Raw genomic sequence first — 23,422 nt, 5'->3', positions numbered from 1 at the left:
CCTTCACAACAGAGTGTAAAAATGAGGAAATTAATCGTGTTTTTATTCAGAGCTTTCATGCCGTACTCAGGCCTTGGGGTCGTTCTCTTTGAAGGTGTGCCTTCCTCTCAAAACATAAAAACATCTCATACAATCACATAACTCTGAATATCACTGCTCTGCCTTGAATCCCCAGTTTCCAAAACCCTTCTTCTGAAAACTCGGAATGGGGTTTAATCAGCTCAAGAGGGGGCTTCTTATCTTTCTGCACTTGTTATGGGTAGCTTATTGAACATATCAGAGGGGGAAAAAGGGAGTGGTTCATTATTTGTAGGGTTGGCAATGAGGTTGATGTATCTTATTGCAAACCCTCGGTTGACAGCTCATTTTGCAGACAATCCTGGCTTTGATTCATGGAAAGTGAGAAAGAGAGCGGGACATTGAGGAAAAGTGGGCTCAGGATTTCATTTCTTATTCAGGACCAATGCTTGTGGCTGCATGTTAATAATCTCCTCAGAAAACAGGCTGAATCCCAATTGTTTGTTGAACATGTATGTAACTGTGTGCAATTTTGTGAAGATAGGAATGCTGGGAGATTGGCCTCATGCTCAACATAGAGGAGAAGATTAAGGCAAGGTAATGTGCTTTTTGATAGTCACGGTGAGAACACCAATCTCAAGTCAATTTGGGAGACAGAAAGGAAAGAGAAATGAAAAAGTGTGCATCTAAGGGTTAATGAGAGAGAGACTGTAAAAAAGGAAAAGGATTGAGTGAGGGTTTTAGCCTGATAGTTCAGCTGAAACGTGGTGCCACGCTATCTGCAGTGTGCAAAATTGTATTCTCCTGATTGATCTGTTTGTTTGGAGAGTTGTCTTTAACTACCTTGGATTTCTTGCCCACCCACCTTTCATCCTCATGTCCATCTGCTCCGTACCCTCCTTGCCCTTCCAGACTCGTGGCCCTCACCCAAACCCATATTACTTTCTCTCTCTCAAACTCATGAAAATCCACAGACAACTAAGCCTGGGGCAAAGCATCCTCTAGGGAGCAGAAGGTAGAAAGAAACTAACCACACTGCTCCCCTAGCTGTGCTGTAACCGGAACGTAACTAATAGTGAGGTGAGACAAAGTCCATCCCAGTGGAGGGCTCTTGCACCCTCTCCATGTGTAATGGGCTCATTGTAACAACTGCTACTGGGGAGCCCAGGTCTCCAAGTAAGCATTTCTTGCATCCCTTCCCAGATTTTTCTACCCAGGTGAAGCAGAGCATTGCTCAGAATTAGGATGGTCCGCTGGTCAGTGTAAGAGATTTCTTGACAGGCTGTCCCTGCCACAGAGAAGTTTACATTCACTGTACATTCATCTTTTACATCAATCCATCCACTTGGTTTTCAGTGATTTGTTCTGCCCTGTTGTTAGAAAATTATGCTATGGAAGCCCTTTTCCACAACAAAAATAATTCGAACTTAACATTTTAAAGTTGAAATTCTGACGTACCAAGTCAATATTATGACACAATTTTCATTATGAGATAAAAAAGTAAAAATTGTGACAGTTAAAATTCTAAAATACAAAGTCAATAATGACAAATTATAATGATGATACAAGACAGAAATATGAGTCCAAATTTAGATAAGACAAATAGGCAAAAAGTTATGATGACAATAAAAAATTGTCAGAATTTATTTGTCTTAATTCACACTTATAATTTGGAATTTTCACCTCATAATTGACATATGATAGTTATTTATGATTTAAGAAACAATGTTTTTATTAATTTATTTAAGTGGTGGAAATTGTCTTCAATATTCTGCTGATATGTCGTCAAGATAATGTTATCCATGGATTGCAAACACAGTTTTTTGGTAGAAAAAAAGTTTTGTCAAATTTCCAGATATTTTGTTGAAATCTACAAACCAATCAGTAATATTTTGTATTTCATCCCACTGTTTCCAGCAAAAGTGTGTTTATGAATTCATGCAGTTTATATTACAGTGTAGACATATCCAGATTCAAATCCAAAAAAATCAATCATTCTTTTGTTTCGGGGTCAGTGGAAATATTGGCAGGCCCAGCAGAAGTATATATATAAAAAAGAAAGGAAATATAAATATATATTTGAGCCCTGTAAGGGTCATGTAAATTGCAGATCACACACAGAGAACTAGGAAATTTATCCAATCAGAAATTTCATCAATGCCGATGCCGAGCTGAACCAGACCTCCATCCTCACAGCCACTCTCTATTTGACAGGGATTGGATTGGACTGTGTGGCGAGTGCTGCGAAAAAGTGAGCCGCATTCGGTGGGCAGGCGGTTTAATAGACGGTAGGATGAGATCCCTGCTGGCATGAAGCCCAAAGCACCCACAGCAAGCCCCACTCAACTCCATTAACTCCCATTAGAATAGCTCAGCTCGCTTCACTAAATCTCGACATTCTTGATCCACGCTCACGGACAAAAACGAAACGCGTGTCCACTGAAATGCGCGCAGATTACAAGAGCCATCCACACTTACATAACACACCCACGCTTATACAAACACTATAATCTGCTGCACACCTTATTTACTTTAGCAGATGTCAGTTGTGTACTGCACTTTGTTTCTTGGATCGCCAGTGTTCACACACTCAAGGAAATATTACGAATAAACTCAGCTGATTTTTTTTCTTCCTTCACCGCTGCAGTCTTCTGACATGTACATTGTACCCAGCAGTTTTCTGTCCAGAATACAAAGAGACGTTTATCACTGCAGCTGGGTAGAAAAGAGAGAGGGGAGTGAGCGTGAATGAGAGAGAGAGAGAGAGAGAGAGAGAGAGAAAAAAGAGGAGAAAAAGATGGAAAATACAAGGGAGAACTGGCTGCTCTGTCACTGCGGCAGTGTGAGAATTTCTCTTTTAATCCCCTTTATAATAACGCAGCATGCATCTGAGTGCGGAGAAGCTCTAGACCATTCCCTTTCTCTGCTATATTTCCGGTTTTGTCTTCATACAACCCATTATGGCATTCCATATTAAGTATTACGACTCATCCTGAATCGCAACAGTAAATTGACACCTCCTGCCCGTCTGAGGTAATTACAGCCATTCCGAAAAGGTTAAAACCCTGGGCAGCTGGCCTTTCTGTATCCTGCCACTCTGATGTATATTCATTTGCCCTGGTGTAAACATGAAATGATGGGCTGATACGCATACGCACGCGTATCATCAAACGGGCAATGACTGACAGAGTTCACAGGCATGCCTTCATCTCCTCACCCCTTCATCCTTCTGTCCTCACTGCATCCTCCCTCAGACCATTGCAGATGATCTCAGTGGGTTAAAATTTAGTTTATATTCCCCCTGCATAGAAATGTCTTCAGCTGGGCATATTATCAGCTATTGATGAAAGACTAAAGACAGGAACTGGTGAGTGAGATCAGTTACGGCCCCAAACCCTGGGAGCTTCCCCACCTTGCCCAAAGGCTTCATCTCTGTATAAAGTCAGCTTCACAATGCGGAAAACCTCAGCAAACCTTTTACGTGCAAATTCCCTCCTTTTTTTCCTTTCAAAGTGGTCAGCTCTCCCCAGAGCTTAAGCAGCCGTTTTCCTCAGAGGAAAAAAAATGTGGTGTGCATTCTGATTGTGGCACTGCAACAGACTTTGTTTTTCTGCATTCTGCCCCTATGGTCTGTTTTCAAGGCTTCCAAAAAGTGGAGATTGAACTAAATCACTCTATCCTCTAGGTAGCCAATTAACCTTCATGGTTTTAGGGATCTTGCCCCCAACCCCTCAAAAAGGAAGATAAAAACTAATGGGGGAGGCTGGCTGTTAAGTTTAATGGGAGACAAGGAGGCCTCAAAATGGGTTTTTTAATGATGCTCACCAGCTCTCGTGCACTATCCATTAAAGAGTGGGTTGGAATGGGCTGCTGCACTGCAAGACTAGTGATCAACACAACCAAATGTGCTAAACATCACAGCAGGGGCTCAGACCCTTTTTGTCTTCCCATGTTAAAGGATAATATGCAGTCTTACTCATAATTTCTGTCACATTAACATTGCAGAAATTCTAATATGTCTCCATCCTAATCTGAGCTGTCACTTGCATGATTCCCATTGGTGATAGATGTCTCAGGATCATTAGCTCCCATGTCAAACTCCTCTCATAGGCTTTGCTCCTGATCCTGCAGAATGCTACCCTGTTGTGAAATACAGAAAACCATAATTAAAAATGTGTAGCTGGTAAAATAAAAAAAAATAATAATAATGGGAGCTAACTTCACTCTCTAAATTTGGGGTGGGTAAGATGATAGTTTTTGAAAAAAAGTATGCTGTGCTCAGCAGCCAATTTTCCAGTGTTTAGAGTCACATGGTTTTTCAGAAATCATTCTAATATGCTGATACGATGCCCATGAAACATTTATTATTAATATCAATCAGTGTTTTTGTGGAAACCTTGATAAATTGTTAGAGAATTCTTTAAGAAATGCAAAGTTCTCAAAACCCTAATCTCACCGACAACAAAACTGAAAAAAGTGGTTTAGATAAGTAGTCATTTGCAGGTAAATATTTTAATAGTCTTGAACAAAATTTCATATCTTTTAAGTGATTCAAGTGTCCTAATACTTTCTGCAGCCACTTTTTATAGCATAAACCCAAGCTGCTGACCCCTGCAGTCCAGCACCACCCCAGTTGAGCTGGAATTGTGAAAGAGCACGAGAGGTGACTGGGGACCATCAGTAGGGCTTCTTAAGACGAGTGCCTTTCTCTGTACTCTTCTTATTCTTCTGTCATGGGTAAGGGCATTTAATGTCACGGCCCTGCATGTGGCCAGGAGTGGGCACCAGGGAAATCCAATTTACTTCAGCCACAGCAACACTGCCCACATTGTGCCTTTCGCAAACCCAACCACCCCTCTGGCACAACCGGGTGCCTTCCATCGCCACTGACCCACTAACTTCCTTTGACTCGAGTCTGACATTCGTCTATGCTGTTTTTCCTCTTGTTTGAGATCTCAGGGTTTTCACTGAGGAATACGCCCCACTGCTGAGTCTCTGCTAGCTGCATGACTCATGCTTTCTTTAAGGTAAGCTTTTGCAGCATATAGATGAGCAATCACATATGTCCCCTCCCCACCGTCTGGCTGCGATTCAAGGCAAGGTCTGCTGCCATTTCAGCTGCAGTGCCAATCCGCCTGTCAATTTTGCTCAGTACTACACAGCATTTGCGATGGCTGGCGAGAGCTGCTGTTTTTGGGCATGTGGAGACTATTGAAATACTAATTAAAAGGGAGACTTTAAGTGTCCATAGGGATGTGAAAAGAAATCGGTGTGTGATGTCCCTGGTGAGAGGACAGACGGTTACCGACTTGCATGGCTACAGTGCACCTGGACCTGGGTTTTGACACACCTCAGCTCCACTTTAAGCATCAGGTGAGCCAGCAGGGCTCCTCCTATTGGCTGCCATCTCCTGTCATGCTGAGCAATGACATATGATGGGAGGCGGTTCTTCTGTTACAGGTAGCACTTTCCCAACCGTCTTTATATGCAAAGGTAAATCAACTCTGAAAAATAAGGATGAATGGGACATTAACAAGCAGTCGGACTGTGTGCAGTCTCCCTGAAAAGATAGAATGTGAAGGAGAGAGGCGGAAGGGGCACGTTGGAAATAATGAGGGAGTCGGTTAAAAGAAAATAGGAGAAAGACTCAGACATGGGCAGGAAGTAGAGAGTGAGAGACAGAAGAGAAAGACAAAAGAATGAAAGAAAGCGAATAAGATTGGCCAGCTTGAAAAACAAGATAAAACGGACTATAAAATGCATAGCCAAGACTGACACCGTGAACATGCCTGAATGAGAAGGCACACTGCATTAATTATGTAACAGAGTCTATACAAGCAGTCCGCTCTCATGCGTCGCACAGGGAATGACAGTCTGGATAGATTAGTATTCGGTTGACGCATTTGGGCCCAGCTGTTGAAGAGAAGACACATTGATTTTAGGCACTCAGGTTGCACTGTGTCCAGGTGTGTTTGTGTCAGTCTTAGCTTGACAGGAACAGGGCATCGGCTTTATTCCCACTGAATAAAACAAGATGCTTAAAAACAACCTAAAAACATTTCAATAGCACAATTGAAGGAAGACGAAGCAATAGCAGTCAGTGTGAGAGGAAGTTAACTATTCTTTTAGGCTTTAAATAGCCACTTCTGCTTTGGTCAGTCCATGAATCATTTATCTTTTGAGGATATATATGTTATATGCATTAATACATAATATGTCTGATTATATACACTACCGTTCAAAAGTTTGGGGTCAGAAAGATACTTTAACACTTTTATTCAGCAAGGATGCATTAAATTCATCAAAAGTGAGAGTGGAGACATTTACGTTACTGTTTTTTGTTTTACAAGTTTAAAATATATTGAAATAGAAATCAGTTCTTTTAAAAATATATATATATATATTCGTCTGAAATGAAAAGGGCCAATTATAGTTAATTTTTCTTTTATCTTTTTCTAAACTCAAACTGTATGCAAGCATTAATTGAATAAAATAGCTAAAAAGAAGGAAGGTCAAGAGACACAGAGTAAACAGAAGAAAAACTGTACATTCAGCCATCCACAAATCTATTTTTGCCACCCATGCCCTAAAGCCAGATACATTCTCTAGGCTGGATGCTTTATGAATAGCAAATAAAGCGCTAATAGAAGAATATCTCATAGGCTTGCTTCAAGTAGATTTCAGGGGTGTTCACTGACTTCAGCAATGTGGTTCTTGCAAATGATTTAATTCACTGCTGTGAGTGCGTTTGCATCCTTCGTTCCACCCACCCACCCCCACCCACCCATCCAAACGCTCAACCCCCAAAGCCCAGCCCGTCCCCTTACAGATGTAATTTGCTGTCTACTTTGCCCCTCTCGCTCTTCTCAGACTCAAGGGTTTCTGAGTAAATTAGCTACATTGCTCGGTCAAGCTTAAACACAGAATGCAGCATTTGTAAAAGTATTTAAAGATGTCCTCTACAAACCAATCCTTTTGGAATAGAAAAGCTGGCTATTGCGACTGGCTGCTTTGGTATGCGTGCCTCAGTGGGTGCCAGATCTAGGAGTAGGGTTAATTTTGGGGTCGCCATTATCGAGAACTACAATGGCCTTTTCTGTGCTAGTTCACTAATGAGCTAATCTGTATTTTCCAAACTCACAGTCATAAAATCCTTTTTTCTGTCAAATAGTTCCCCATGTTTTATATCAGTGGCCTCTAAGAGGTCGCTTGACCCTGTGTTAGCATGCTATCTACTTCTCAAGCCGTGACACTATTCAGTGGAGAGCTGTAAGGGTGCAGTGGCACGGCAGCAGGGAGATGACGTCGGTCTCTGGCCTTTCTCAAGGAACTCTAACTAGCGCTGTGAATCTTTGGCAAGGCAGCGATTCGATTCGATTACGATTCATAGGTTTTCGATTCGATTCAAGAACGATTTTTGCAAATTTAGAACGATTCAATTCGATTTGATTCACAATTAAATTCGATTCGATTATAAGGATTCGATTCTGCATTCTTTAAGTGCATTCACAGGATTATTTAAATGCTTCTACTAAATTCTTTAAATGCTTAGTCAGGGGGCAAATTACAGTAGCATTTATGGTTAGAGAACCATAGGTTAGAAAAAAAAAATAAAAAAACTTTTGTCCATTGTTAAATGCTAGTTTAATGATGCGACATGGCATACGTAAAAATGTATGTAAGCCAAGTTTTTAAAAAAGAGCTTAAAAAGTATTATGTATAAGCTAACATTTTGTCACACCAGGGGCGTAGCCATAATTTCAGAAGTGACAGAAATTTCAAATACAATAATTTTATGTATGTAGCCTATATAAAAATAATAATAATTATTATTATTATTATATATATATTTTTTACAAGGAATTATCTTCTTTTTTAATTACTTTTAATTAGCTGTAATAAATCAAATACACTGCTGGACAATAATCAATCATTTGTAATCGATATTTTTTTCCTAATGGCAATTTTATGATTGTTTTATATACTAGGCTACATTTAATTAGCAATTATTTAAATTTTCTGCACAGAATAAGGTAGAAAATATACTTTATAGTTTCTGTACTGTAATAAATGTCAATTAGCACTGCATCATTCATAAATTGTTTGTGGGTTTTTTTTAGTTTCATCAGTTCATTCTGCTTTTATTCAGTTTAGCTGCAGATATAGCCTGGCACGTCTATCGCGAGATCGCTTCTCTTTCAGTGTGAAAACGTCGTCATCTCTATTGAACTTTTCCTCTCCATCAGCGAATGATTCTGAGAGAAAACGTGCTAGATGTCTGTTTGCTAATGAAACAAACGCTACTTTCATGCATATTATCAGATAAATCTCGCGCTCTTATTTCAAGGTCGTTGTTAATGCTGTGGTTAATTTTAAAAGTTTCCTTATATTCGGTTCATCTGCATTGTTTAAAAACATTTATCATTCAATGGATCTGTGCGTATGATTTAGACACTTACATTTCTGCTCCGTCCATGCAATAAATACAACTCCGTGGGTAAGATGCAGAGAGCCATTGACAAACTACAGAAAAGTAAAACTACTTCACGTTAGCATTACTGGCCACGAGTCCTATAGATCACACGTCAGCTGCGTCAGAGACGAACGGAGCGCGAGCGCAATCCTGTGACAGTCTCAGTCGGTAAACAGTGGAGCGCGTGAAGGACAGATAAGAGGCACGATTCACGAACACTCTTCAAGGTCTCCATTAATTTGTGCGTGTAGTAATTTGATGTGTATACATTTTGAAGGCATTGAATCGCTATAGAAATCGCGATTCATTCGATTCTTAGCATTTTGAATCGATTGCTGTCCAAGATTGGTGATTCATGATTCAAAAATCATGTTTCAAGATCGATGCATATGAATCGGCAGGGTTTGTAATCGATGCATCGAGAAAACGAGTGAATCGTTACACCCCTAACTCTAACCCTTTAGCTCAGTTCAGCTGCACATAGTGGCTCTGAAGCTTTGGATTTCTATATAATAAAGTGCAGAAAGATTGTGGAAGTTACCATGGAAAACATTCATCCTTCATAATCAACCTTTTAATTTCAATGGTTAAATTGAATCACTGCAGACAGTCATGACTACAATATGCTTAAGATGACTTATGCACAAAATGGCTCCATGTCATCACCTGCTCATACTTTCAGCTTTTAAATTTTCTCATGCAATTTGGTAGCTTAAAAAAAAAACCTTTGAACTTGCCTGTTACCATTAATTCATAAAAAATATATATTCTATTGATACTGAAAATATATAGCTACATATATTATATTATATTATATTATATTATATTAAAGAATTACATAATATATTTACAGTAATTTTTTATATTAGTTTAATTTTAGGAAGGGGGTCTCTAGAAGGCAGATCATAATATTTGGCAGTCTATGGTATCAAAAAGCTTTAAAATCCTCTGACTGAGTTCATAGTAAATGTTGGCAATGGATCATCACATATAGCTGTATATAAAATGCATTTGTAACAATTACACCGTAATGCTGTTGTAAACAAATAATGCTACTAAACTGTCTCTCACCATAAAGTAAAGAAATAGATTGTACCTGTGTGAAGCACATTCTCAGCTCATTACCACAACATCAAGCAGTCCATTTGCTAGCCTCCACCATCCTCTTCCCCAACATAAAGCACCTCATTTTTGCTTCGAAGTGATTCATAATACAGCATCACAATGACTTTTTCCCTTATGCAGTTACACAGCTGTTAAGCAATGCTACCGCATTGTTTGTCAGCACCAGTTTAGAAATTCATTCTTTAACTAGGACCAGCCACAGAGGGTCTGATGGGGCTGGAGGACAGGCGGGGAGACATATTTTGGAGCCATGGCACTAATTCACACAAAGGCAGTGGTCGAAAAAGAAGGGTGCGGTGGTAAACCACAGATAAGTGGTTTACCAAGTTATAAGTTGGCTGTCAATGTGTGTTTGAGACTAAAGGACTGCAGATGGTTTCACTGAGGAGACTGGCTGTCAGACACACTTACCAGAGCAGGATAGACCAGACCCTGATTTATTTCCTGACAAATTGACTGGTACTAATGTTAAGACACAGAAGCAGGCATAGGGAATCCTTGATTTGCCATCCGTGTGACAGTCCTTAACAAGGCAAAGCAGCGAGTATAATATCCTCAATAATTAATATCCAAACCAAAGGAAGACGGAGGACGTCAAGGTCACTTTCCTGAAAGAGTCACAGAATTGAGGGGAGAAGACCGAGAGAAGCAGATGTACAGGGGTAAGACAGAAACAGCATTATTTTCTGAATGGTGTGAAAGAGGGAGGGAGAAAAAAAAAGAGGAAGACAGGGAGCGAGCAGATGGAGTGAGAATGCTGGAGAGCTGCTCTAGATGGCAAGGTCTCTGCACCGAGTGCCGTCTTCGTGGCTCAGTGACGCATCCTCCTCCACTGTTTGTAAAAACAAGACCATCACACTCCATCTTGTGGTCCCGCAGGGCTGAGGGCTCGCGGCTGATTTATGGTGCACAGACTGAATTGCCTGGCTGGGATGACAGCAGCACTTGGACTCTCCCTCGTGGGAAGCCCCCAGCGTCTGCCTGGCTTGTCGGAGCCTGTGCATGGCAGCTTGCGATAGTGTTAGTGTGGAGACAGGGTTCCCAACATGACCCCCATCCTGGGCCGACGTGCCGCAAAGCCACCCAAGACCTCCCGGCCTCTTCCTCTGCCTGCAATGAATGACGGGAATGAGATGACTGATGCTTGCAAAATATTTATTCAAATCTTACATATCCAAATAAACCTGGCATATGGTTTAATGGTTCATCGTTTACAAAGAATAGGTAAGCAGCAAGGTCCAGAGATAGATAGATAGGTAGATAGATAGACTAATTTGACTCCAGCATATTACTTCTCACAGGAGCCGGCTGCAGCTGTATTGTTTCATCAGTCTACACGGAACAACAATACCGAGAGACAAACGAGAAGAAATAAATGCTTTTTGAGGCAGAATGTGTCTAAATATGATTTATACAATCCTTATGCTCAAAAGTGCATCAAAACATGTTCACGTTTAATATAGTTAATCTTTAAACCAATGCATCATTGTGTAGCTCAGAACGGTTTGATTTATTAGGAACGTCTTGCTTGTTTCTTCGGCTGTTTCACCTTGTTCCTCAAAGAAATGACGTTCTTTCCCTGAGCCCGTAAATCCAAAGTGACTGAATAGTGTCATTGTGAGAACTGCAGGGCCCCGTGTTTGCAATTACATCCCCAGTCGCAGAGTGTGTTTGAGAGGATTTGAGTATGCCCACTCTCCCTCATATACTCTCTGAGCCCGAGCCTATTTAAACAGGTACATTAGCGGCATTTTCTCTGGCCCTCTCCCGCATTACATCAACACTGCAGACCTCCAGCACTCGTGTCTGTATTTTTGGAGAAAAAAGAAAGTGCGTTTTCCAAGGAAGAGCATAATAACTTCCAAACAAGATGAAAGTCTGGCAGTGACACAAAAGATGCTCAGAATTGTTTTCCAAATTACAAAAAATTGTAATGAATTAAAACCCCACTTTATGAAGCAGTGTTGTTTGAAATTTGGAGTTCAGGAAGCTGAATTAGAATTGGAGTGACAGGAAGAGAAACATACTGATTTTCTGCTATTCAAAGAAATGTATCAAAGGTAATGCATTTTTGGAAATTGAAGTGTTCCATCTTTCCACCTTATCTATCTAAAAAAAAAAAATCTAGTTAGAAATGTAGAGTTATATTTTTAATGAATTACAGTTTTCATTTAAATTCCATTCAGATGACAATTCTGTATCCAGTCTGCTACATCAGTTCAAATTCAGGAGGTGAATTTGAATTCTCACTTCAGTTCTAAATGGAGCATAACCCTGATATGGTTAGAGAGCAAAGTGCAATCTTTTACCAGCCATGTCTACCTTCAAACTTGCTGTGACCTCTGACCTGCGGTCGCCGGGGCTAACCAAACGAGCTAAGGTTCATTCTCCACCTCATCTGATTAGGCTCCTCTCTCATGAAGTAAACTGATGTTGTTCTATTGCGAGCTGACAGTAGTGGTGGGTTTTTACGAAGAGAGCCTTTGCATCACAAGTGGCATTATTCATTATTCTTCAGCCTTGCAGAATGCAGATTGCAGTACACAAATTTAAAACACCTCATGCATTCTTTTATCCTCTCTGTGCAAAAATGAAATCCCAAAATTTCCGATAAGTCAGCACTGCTGTGGGACTTTCATCCCTGTGACATTTTTCATAAACTCTGTGCTTTACTTACAAATGTGGAAGAGTGAGAAAACATTGCAGCTTCCGCCTCCAGCCAAAGCCAAGACCATAATTAGTAGGCTTTAAATCATAGACAGCCAATGTTCCTTCTGACATAGTGCTCTGGACTGTATTTTAAGTCTTTTCCCTGAACTGATTGGCAAGCGTATTTTCCTGATGACTTTCAATAGACATTCTCCGTGGGAGGGCCGTCTGCCTTTCGCTGCTCTCTTCTGCACAACTCAAAGATCGGCTGCATTGAAGCTTTAATTGCTCCATTTGTTGGCATTATATTTCACTCTCTCATAGTAATAGGGCAAAGAAGATAGGAAGAGATTCTTGTTTTGTCAGGGGTCGACAGGCTGTCATGTCTTACTGCAATTTGTTTTGTGGTTAGCACAGACCTTTGAGAGAAACATCTGTGAGTTTTGTGGAGAAACCACTGACAGGATGCGAGAGAGCTGTTAATGGCGTTCTGCTTTCACGCCGATGTAATTTACAAGAGAATTGCTCCACGGGAGACCCCCTAAAGGACCGCGAAAAAAAAACACGACAACATTCAATGTATGTAAGTGTCTCTCTCTTGTCGTAAGGAACGGGAATTGGAAAATGCGCTCTTTTTTTCATATATTGCCCATTCAAGAGGTGAACACGATTTGAATCTTGTTAAAGTGCCTCCTATTGATCTGCAGGATGCAGATAAATCCATGCTTCTGTAGAAAAGCAGATTCTTATGAAATGGAAGAAGGAATTCTGGGTAGGCAGACTGCGCCTTGGCAGGTGTGGTGTCCTCGGCAGTCGCTCGCTGAATATGTGGATAATGGTGAGACTCACCCTTGTTGCTATGGTGATAACATTGACTTTTTGTGATGAAAAGCCCTTTCAAGATGTGGACTTGTGTGTGTGTTCACAGGGCTTGGTAATTATGGGCTAAATTTGAGCCACTTGAGATACCGTAGTCAATCCAGAGCTTTACTTTCCAATTTATTTTTTTTACTTTTTCAATTTAATTTCTCCATTCTCCCTGCTGCTCGCCTGCATTTTAGTATGACGAAGCATGCACGTATGTGGGTGTGGATGCTGCCGTCTATATATGTGGGTCAAACCTCTCTCGTAATGCACCGAGACACAGATACACAAACTCACAGGGGCTCTCATCTTCTCACATGTGCCGCAGGAGTTCTGAAGTGTCACCAGACTTCAGCCAGTAATCTGTCAATCACATCAGATCACATTTTAAAAGAGTGACAGATTTGGCAGCGGAGATTTTGGAAAGCAACGATCCAATCTTTAAATATTGATTCAGGGCCCAAAGCTGTGTTGTCCCTCGGAGTCCTGAAAGAGCAGGAAAAGCAGATAATTAGTGATTTTAATTGGATGAGCCGTCAAGCTTGGAGTGCCAGATGTAAATGTGTGAATCCTTCCCACAATCTCTTGCTGTCACTGAGGGCTACGAGTGTGTAGCAAGGTCTCAACCCTTGGACTGATTTACCAATAAGGGAGCTGACAAAATGTGTCAACAAACATCTGTCTGGTAGATTCTTCAACTATTTTTATTGACGGTGTGAGAACCTGTCATGCAACAAATAATTTGTACAACAATAACAGGTGTCCACTGGCTTTACAAATACTGCTAGTTCTATATTACCATTCATCAATGTGCCTTTGGAATGTCATGCTACAGGAATACACATATATAGTACCATATATAGTCAACAGTTATTGACTATATGCACACAATGTTGCTTATACTATATATATAAGAAACAATTAGTTATTTTTAGAAATGTTGAAATCAGTTTTTCTGCTTAGTTTGGGGAAAGTAATGTTTAAAAAAATAAAATAAATTAACATCTATTCAGCAAACAGATCAAAAGTGACTCTAATGACTAACATTTTTATAAAAAGATTCATATTTCAAATAAACAGTGTTCGTTTGAACTTTCTGTTAATCAAAGAAATCCTGAAAAATAAAAGGCTTCATGATTTCCATATAAATACTAAGAAAAGAAAAAAGAATGTTTAACATTTTTAAGATTTGTATTATATGTATATGATGAAATGTCGTGATGCCTACATTCAAAGACAAATTCAGATGCCTAAATTAACTACACATATCAATAATTTATTGTTTTTCATCAATAACATTACAAATAATGAGTATTATCGCGCTTGGTCTGAATTTTAATGACAGTGAATCTATAATTATTTAGATTCTTATTTTTTATATGTGAGTGGTGCATGTGGAAACAGCATTCTGAAGAAGCGATTTTGTTATGCAAGTGCCAGTTGTGTATATTAGCAAACATTTAAGCAGAGAGAGTGCCCTTGTCGTGCTTGTCTATCCAGATGGCCAATAATGAAATATGTATGGAGTCAAAAGGACTCACACAGAAAGCTGTTTTGGGCTGACTGCTAATAAAAAGAGAGCTGCCTTGATTATTACAGATGCATCTCTTTTAAATAAAAGGGAAGAGAAAAAGGCAGAGAGCTGCTCAACTTGAGCAAGCGAAAGATCAGTTTTTTTGTTGTTATAATGATTCAAAAAGCAGTTTGAAAGCCCTTCCCTCTAACACAACAAAGGACTGATCTGTATTAATACTGGCTTAGACAAATCGTTCTTTTTTTTTTTACTCCACAACAGCTTTAAAACATCATTACATATTTATAACTGCCAGCTAGATGACAGAGACGTAGCACAATGTTCAGCATTTAACAGTGAGGCTACTTTCCCAGAGTCCCTTACTGTGAAATCTCTGATTGCAATTCTAAACCCTCCTTTCATCAAGCCTGGCAACAGAGTGAACAGTTACTCACAAGATTGGGATCCACTTTTGATTTAGCAATGCACCCTTTAAATGCTTTATTAAAAGGCCTTCGAAAGTTCTAACATTGAAACTTTTTGAAGCAGTAGAGCCAGCTTACGTAAAAATGGAGCAAAGCTCTTCACCATGCCACAGTATTTTTCCCTCCATTACCAGCTCTGACATGTGGTGAAAAAATTAAAGCTCAAAACCAAACTGTGCCTGGAATCCATGAAGGAAACTGCAAATAAGCAGAAGCTGTGCAAACGGCACGATTTAGACAATAAAACTAATTCTTACTTCCTCTGTCTCTCTCTGTGCAGATCAGTCAGAGGGTTTCCACTGCCAAGATGAATGTCGTATCCTGGGCCATTCGGACCGCTGCTGGATGCCACGGGTGCCAATGCCAGCAAGAGCAAAGTCTCCCGAACACGGCCGCAATGTCATCGCTCTGTCCATCGAGGCCACCACTGTTGACGTACCTCACTATGAGGACTGTGGCACCATCAAAAGGACTTTTGCCACCTTTGGCAAAGATGGTTCGGATGAGGAGCGGGCCGAACAGAGGGGCAGGCGGCAAACAGCGGAGCCAGCCGTCTGCAGCCCCAAGACCAATGGCACCGTGCGCGAGGCTGGAAATGGCCGGGAGGCCATCAGCCCCATAACCTCCCCAGTGCACCTGAAGAGCCCCCAGTCCAAACCACCCTCCACCTACAACACGCTAAAATGCCGGGACGCAGAGCGCATAGCCAACCACAGTCTGCTGCGGCAGCCGGAGGGGAAAGACAGTGAGCCGGCCATACGGGAGATCAACACACTCCTACAGGATGGCCGTGAGAAGGAATCCCCAGGCAGCAAGCGGCTGAAGGACATCGTGCTTTAACCGGCTCCCACGTGTACACAGAGCGCATACACTACTACGAGTGTGTGTCGACATGTGCGTATGTGTGTATTTGTGTGCTTTTGCAAGCGTCGAGCCGAACGGGCCTAGGGAAGGGAGACACATGTGCAGCACAACGTATTCTCCAGAGATAGAACAAATGAAGCTGAAAATGTGTCTGCGAGCTCAGACTGTCATCGTGGCTTGGTAGTAACAGCAACGCTTGTACATTCTTTGCAATTGTCTATCAGCAGTGGACATGCTGGTTACTGTGTGCTGCACAACACGCTTCGCCCTGCCCTCACGTCTTACCCTTAGAGGAGAAAGACCTTCCAGTGCACCGCTGGTGACACCCACGTACAGTCATGCCTTGTAGACTCTAAAGAGACTTCTAACTTTCTTCTAATGCCTTCTTTGGTATGCAGTTTTTGCTTCAGCTGCCAAACCGCTCACTGTTCCCGAAGAGGACTTGGGACTCTCTGACGCTTCGGATGGTGTGACTCTTCCTGTCTAACACAAGCAGTCTGACCGATCACGGGAGAATGCACAGGAAAACTCCTGCAGATCTCATTTCATTTCAGTGACTTCTCAGTGGTCTGATAAGACAACCCTTCTCTGTTTCCCTCAAGACATTCCAATGTCAGCAAACCATGAGGACGTTACAGTGCTTATTTTTTATCACAGATGGAGCTAAATGAAGTTGCGCTATCAGCTCAAGCTCACCGAAAAAACTGGAACAGGGAGAGACCGATCCCCCAGACTTACAGCCAGATATATATATGGATAAAAAGAAGAAAAAAACCATCAGACTTGTTGCTTTTGAAGTCTCCTGTGCCCTTTCCTGATTGTAGCCAGTGGAGCGCAGTTTACTAGAACTTTGTGCTCTGGTCTTGTACTTTTTTTGGATTTTGACTATGGGGCTAGGATAGAAGGGGTCGTCACTTACGTCTTGCTATGTGAAACTCTGTTTAGGGTTTACTACTATCATTTTTAATAATCTGTTGTTATGTGACAATCCCTTTAATGTTTTGTTTCAAAGTAAAAACTGAAAAAAATATACATTGGTGTTCAACTAAAGCTACAGTAGCGTTTGTACACAAACACAAAAAGGAAAAAAAAACATATATGCCAAAATATATTTTATAAATAATTTAAAATGTATAATGAGAATATTTAATGCTGTGTAGTTATTTTATCAGTAAGTTATACTTGAAATTAACTGGCTTTTTTTTCTTTATTTGTCCCCTTTTTATTGACTCTGTTATTCTTTTTTTTTTTTTTCTCTCAATTGATCTTGAATTTTTGTTCACTATGTTACCCCTGGCCACTGTTGATTGCAGTCTACCTTGTTGTAAAAGAGTTTCTTATTGGTCAGTTCTTGTGCCATCAAGTTTCTGTGTGGGCAAAAAAGAGAAAAAGACAAAAAAAGACAAAAAATAAATAAAAAAATAAAAATCAACACCAACAGTAGTGTGTCAGTACAATGAGCTTAGAGTGAGATAGCAAAAGAAACCAAAAAAAAAACTGCGGCAAACATTAAACTTTCAAGATAACAGGTTGTTGTTTAATCTTAATACTCAAGTAAGGGTAAGAATAACACTTCCATTCCAAATCATTCAAGGCAGTTCCACTCATTTCTGAAGCATTTGAGAGGCGCTAAATGGATATAAGTTACATGTAAAGCAAACCCAGTTGCTCTGAGATGGACTAGTTTTGCTATCTTTCATCAAGCAAACCCCTCATTTTTCCAGATCATTTACGAAGGTTGTACCAAGCCCTACCATACAAGTTTGTTTTTTTCTGTAAGAGGGAAAAAAAATAATTGGTGGAGTAGCCATAGCGGGTAATGGAGATAAATTGCAAAATCAGTTTCTTTACCGTACTTGTTTTATAATGTGGGAAGTACAAACAGCAGCAGCGTGTGAAAAAGATATAGATCTAGTAGCTGAATGTTTTTGCTGGTCTCACCAAACAGCTTTTGGCAACATGAAAAACGGAATTATCACTGAATGTATACTGCAGCTTATTATTAAACTATTAAATGTTCTCCACTTTGTCTCCTTGTCTAAATTTATCAGTTCTGCATGTTTCCATCACACTCTTTTTAATTTGCCATCAAATGGCTCATAATGGAATAGATCCGCCTCAACTGGAGAGGAAGAGAGCGAGACGGCATTGTTGAAAAGTAATGAGCACAACCCGAGTTCAGCATACAGCAATTATCCTTTCTTAAGCGATCTTTTGTCTTGCCATAATTCATTAAAATCTATAATGTGATATGAACATCTACTGTTAATTTTCCTTGAAAGTAATATGCTAATGTGCGTGGCGATGGCGGCTGCACCGATGAGAATCAAATGAAAATTAGTTTTCGCTGCAGTCCAATCTGAAGAACTGCCTCAGCATGGAATCATTCTGCCACATCGTTTTTAGATATCCTGATTCTGGCTAATTGCAAAAATTAAAAACGACTGCAGAAAATACACCTAGTGCTGCCAAATAAAACAGCTGTTTGGGAATCATCCAACTGAGGAGTGTCAATTTCAAATGGCTGATCGTTCTACTTTGCTGAAGTGGATGATGCACGCAAGTGGCCAAGTACAACATTGCTTGGATTCTTACCCAGTGCAATTCAATGCTACTTATCTGTCAAAACAACAACTCACTGAGAAAGCCCCATTACAAACAGGTCCCTTCACAAAACTCAAATGCAACTGACTAATATAGTGAATGCACTACACTATATCATGATGTTTTAATTAGAGCCCGACCGATATATCGGCCGGCCGATATTATCGGCCGATATAAGCTAATTGCATTTAAATCGGCATCGGCATTTATAACGGCCGATGAAACATGAGAAACAGAGTCTCATGCTTCACTCATGTTATGAGTGTTGCATAGTGTGCCCACCAGAGGGAGCTCTGCAGAGTTAACAACAGCGCCAGAAGTCCACTACAGAAGAAAGCGATCAACTGTTTTGACGGTGAGTCTGTCGTTCGTCATGTGAAATGATTGTAGATTTAGTTCATACCCTATATATAAAAACTGTGTGGTAGTTCTAGCTAACGGTCCTATCATTATCACTTCTAAATATTCTGTAACATCACTTACAGCCGCTAATGCATTGCTATATTAGATTAGCCACAAAGCTAATACCATGTTTATAAGTGGAAGAGCGCGAACGTTAATAGGAGGTCAAACTATAATGTTAGCGTTTAACTTATTCTTATTCTATTGCGGTGTGTTTCCCACATAATGACCGCGTAATTGGGCCTTTCACACAGGACGCGGTATGCACGGCGCTTGCCGCTGGGCTCAGCGTTGCCCTTCAGATACAACGCGATTTGCGCTGCGCTATGGCATAGGCGGAGTTTTAAAAACGTTTAGCGGGAGCTCTTTCATAGTCTGTTCCTCCTCCTTTCGTTCAGCAGCAAACATGTATCTGTCCTGTTGTAAGAAGTGAGCGATAGCGCTAGTCCTGCTGATGAGAATTAAGAGAGAAGCAAGGAAGAAGAGGCTACCCTCAGGTCCAGAGAACAATTTGGTGAATTCAGGCTGGTTACGTTACTCTAACGCTAATAGCTTCCTTTTTAGCAGGCCCCTTAAATGCTTGCTATTAACTTGTTTGAAGGTGGTTCTTCTCAAAATTGACAGCGGTGTGTTCATGACACTAACGTTAACCATTCAACTTCGAATTGATTCCGTAATCTTGCGGTAATAGTAGGCAAGACGATGTTTTGATTCAGACTGCACAAAGAGAAGAGGAGAAGATATACGGGTCTGTTGTGAATGTCTGTGAGAGCAAATATAGTGTAGTTACAGTAACTACAGTAGGTGCGTCAGAAATGATTAAACCAGAGGGGACATGTAAATAAATGTGAGCTGAACAAGCGCTTTTTTTTTTTTACATATTGTTTCAAAGCAGCTTTACAGACATAACAGGAAAATGTTGAAATAATATTGTTAAATATAAGTAGGTAATACCTATTGCTTGACAAATAAAAAAATATATATATTTCTCATTTTTGCCTATGTAGGAGATCCCAGTTTATTATTATTATAATTCTAATGATGACATGAGTAATGATACATGGTGATATTATTAATACACATGCTTATTCTTCCTCTGTCTCTCTTTCTGCCTACAGATGGCTGAAAAAGGTGAATGCTGTAGCAGCAAAGTGTGGGACTACTTCTGCAAATACTTTAACTTTAGTATTATAATTTATTTACAGTAAACACACAGACTGTTAAAACCAGCTTCAACTGGAAGAAAGTAAAAGTGTTAAATGTTTAAAACCAGACTGTTTTTTGATCATTAAAAAATATATACTTTTGATGTGCAATTGTTTAGTCATTGAGACTGTAATCTAAGGCTTTTTTTTAACATAGTCCATTCTGGAAAATGGTTTATACAGCCCACATACATAGAACAGGCAGATATTTTGCTATTGAATGTTGTGTAAATGCAGTTTATAGGAAATGGGTCTAATATCCAGATTATTTTTAAAATCAAAATATCGACTTATAAATCGGCTCTTTTCAAGTTAATATCGGCATCGGCATCGGCCCCCAAAAATCCATATCGGTCGGGCTCTAGTTTTAATGGCATTCAGAATCAGGGTCACTCATAGGACGTTACACTTAACCCAAGGCTTAAAAGTCGAGCATCTAATTCAAAAAGGCTTGTAGGCCTCATCATTAGTTCTGCAAACAAACCCAGCGTAATGACCAACAAATAGATTCTTTCTCCGACTGCTAAATCAGTTCCAATGGCAGCGCACACTGCTCTGAGCTACAAATGAATTATAAGGCATGCCCAAATGAGCCTCGTCACCTCATGTTTAATTACTCTGGATTGCTGTTGGTCAGGGTGAATTCTTCCCATTATACAGAGATTTATCTCAAAGGTTACTGGGACACACATTCTATTAACGTCCTATTAATGTTTCAATTATCATTTTGCCAAATGGTGGAAGGGGGAATCAGAGAACAATTTAAATGATTTATTCCTGACATTGACATGCAAAGAAATAAGAGAGAGAGGCGGGGAGGGAAAAGGGGGGAAGGGTGCTACTCTTTTCTACCGATACAAAACAGTTTGTACCTTATTCCTTTGAGTAGGCCCCTCAATCAGTTCCAGCCAACTCCATTCCTGAATTGACCTCATTCTATCAAAAGGACCGCAGCTGCTCCAGCAGCGGGGAAAGGGCTCATTGTGACCCACTGTTCATTCAGGCCAACCTCTGGGACCAGTTCTGAATCCCATACCCACCAAGCAATGGCTGGAGGGCAAAATGAAATTTCAGTGAAAAAAAAAGGATTTAAAAAAAACATTTATCTTTAAGATTCAAATGTAAAAAATTAAAAGCTTATTATTATTACTAATAAAAAATGATATCAAAACCAACTGCTGTGCTTAATAATATAGACATACACTTTATTGCAGCAAAAAGCACTTGGACTGTCAGTGCGGGGCTATTACCCAGTCACCCTGCTGTGCCCTTTGTGGGAGTGCATTTTGGGACAGGGCAATAAATCTCTGGGCCAATGTTCTTTCTTTATACTCTTAATTTGGATGCTAATTGTGGAACACATCATGGCATAGAGTTGCAAATAAGGACTGGGCCACAGCGGGTGCACCAGCAGCACAGTTATGGATGTCTTAAATTAACCCAAAAATGAAAATTCTGACATAATTTAGTCACCCTCATGTTGTTCCAAAACTTCCAAAACAGTGTTAATCTTTTGCATGCTCTGGAGACAAATAAATAATTTTTTGCATTGCTGAATCAACCTAATCAACCTGAGCTACCTCCTTAAGGTACTGTAACAATTGCAGATTATCACTTACACAATGTTCGATAAAAATGAAATAATATGAAGACTGTCAAGCACCATAAAACGAACCAAAAGTCATACTCACTGTTGCAAGTTATACGATAGCTTTGTGTGAGGAATAAACTGAGGTTTCATTGATTAATACATCAAACTATTAACTGAGAAGTAAAATGTTTACATTTTTATGGTCAATTTCTTTATATTTATTCCCTGTATCGTTTCAGAATAAAAGTTATATGAACAACTTTTATTGTTTAATGTGCACCCCCACAGTCCCAAATTAGTTTTATTGTAAAGATAAGAACAGGCTTGTGTTTTCCCACCTTTAAAAAAAGGGGGTTTAGAATAACATGAGAGTGAGTACACAATGAAAGAACTTTTATTTTTGGATGAACTAGCCCTTTAAGACTGGCAAGAGGAGGACACACTATATTAAACTCAATAGCTGGCTCTGTCTCTGCAACTCTCTGTCTTCAATAAAAAAACTATGTCACATTATCTACCATCAGCAGTGTAGGATGTTGTCATTTTAAGTGCACGTGATATACTGAGGTGCTGCTGCGACCGGCTACCTTTCTGGCCTAGACACTTTGGCCTTGTGCAGAAGACCAAGGAGGACTTGTCAGGCAGATAATGGCCTCTCCTAAGGATCCACACCTTCAGGCAAGGCCATTATCCTCACCACAGGAGAGTAATCGGATCGACCTGAAGCCAGCACAGAGTCTACCTGCATGCAGCCATACAGCCCATCTGCATGAGGTGCAGGGATGCCTGGGGTGCACAGTAGGCTAGAGGAGGAGTGCCTCTGTGCTGGAAGGTCAGACTCATTTGAAAGTGAAGAACACTGGGAATTGCGGTATTAACAAAGAACTGAGAAGCCCATGTGTGATGTGAATGAGGATACAAATCAAAGGACTAAAGAAACAGAGATGACTCTTTGTTTGATCTATTGTCTGACTCACAGAGCTATGTGTTGGACTGGCCTTGCAGTGCGTCTCAACAAGGAAAGGCCCTGCACCTGCAAAAAATAAATAAAACTTAGCCACAAATTGAGATCTGATTTCTCATTGCTGAAGACTATTCGTGTTACGTGCCTCCTATGCTCTTCTCGTACTCATCTTATAACTCTGAGATTCTTCAGGGGAAGGATCCGGGAGTGTGAATTGCAGGAAGTCAGAGTTCATTACAATAGAGAATAGGGTTATAGATTTACAAGTTGCAAAACAATGGGTCCAAAGAGTATAGAAGGAAGGAAAAGAGTGTCTGCCAGGAAATGTACCCATATAATGTGGCCAATACTAATTCAATCAGTTGCTAAACTGTAGCCAGGTTTGAAATCTAGTGCCAAAAAAGAACTGCACAGAGTAATGAGATAACTTGTCTCGCAGGCAACATTACATATGCCAGAATTTTGCAAACTGATGTTTGTGGACCCTTAGAGGTCCATCTAAAATGGCCCAGGGAAAATTTTGAATTGGGAGTAAATAAAGTATAGACACATATATATCAAAAAATAAAATAACTAAATGAATGAACACAAGAGAATAAGAGCTGAATCGGCATTTTCAAAACATACAAAATTCAGAACTAAAAAAAATGGCTTGTTTTCATTTT

General features: G+C 40.1%; 1 protein-coding gene across 4 annotated transcripts in view; it reads left to right on the top strand.

Annotated features, from left to right (window-relative positions):
- Positions 1 to 18,015, top strand: part of LOC132109624 (protocadherin-19-like) — a 58,391-nt gene extending 40,376 nt beyond the window's left edge. For all 4 annotated transcript variants that reach the window (XM_059515862.1, XM_059515860.1, XM_059515859.1 and 1 more), the window contains exon 5: positions 15,408 to 18,015. In XM_059515862.1, the coding sequence (XP_059371845.1) occupies positions 15,408 to 15,967 (560 nt within the window). In that variant the 3' untranslated portion in view covers positions 15,968 to 18,015. The remainder of the gene's footprint in view (positions 1 to 15,407) is intronic.
- The last annotated feature ends 5,407 nt before the right edge of the window (positions 18,016 to 23,422 follow it).

Source organism: Carassius carassius, chromosome 29 (assembly GCF_963082965.1).
Source record: "Carassius carassius chromosome 29, fCarCar2.1, whole genome shotgun sequence".
Classification (NCBI taxonomy): domain Eukaryota; kingdom Metazoa; phylum Chordata; class Actinopteri; order Cypriniformes; family Cyprinidae; genus Carassius; species Carassius carassius.
Note: the sequence above shows the minus strand (reverse complement) of the source record. Positions and strands in the feature narration are given on the sequence as shown.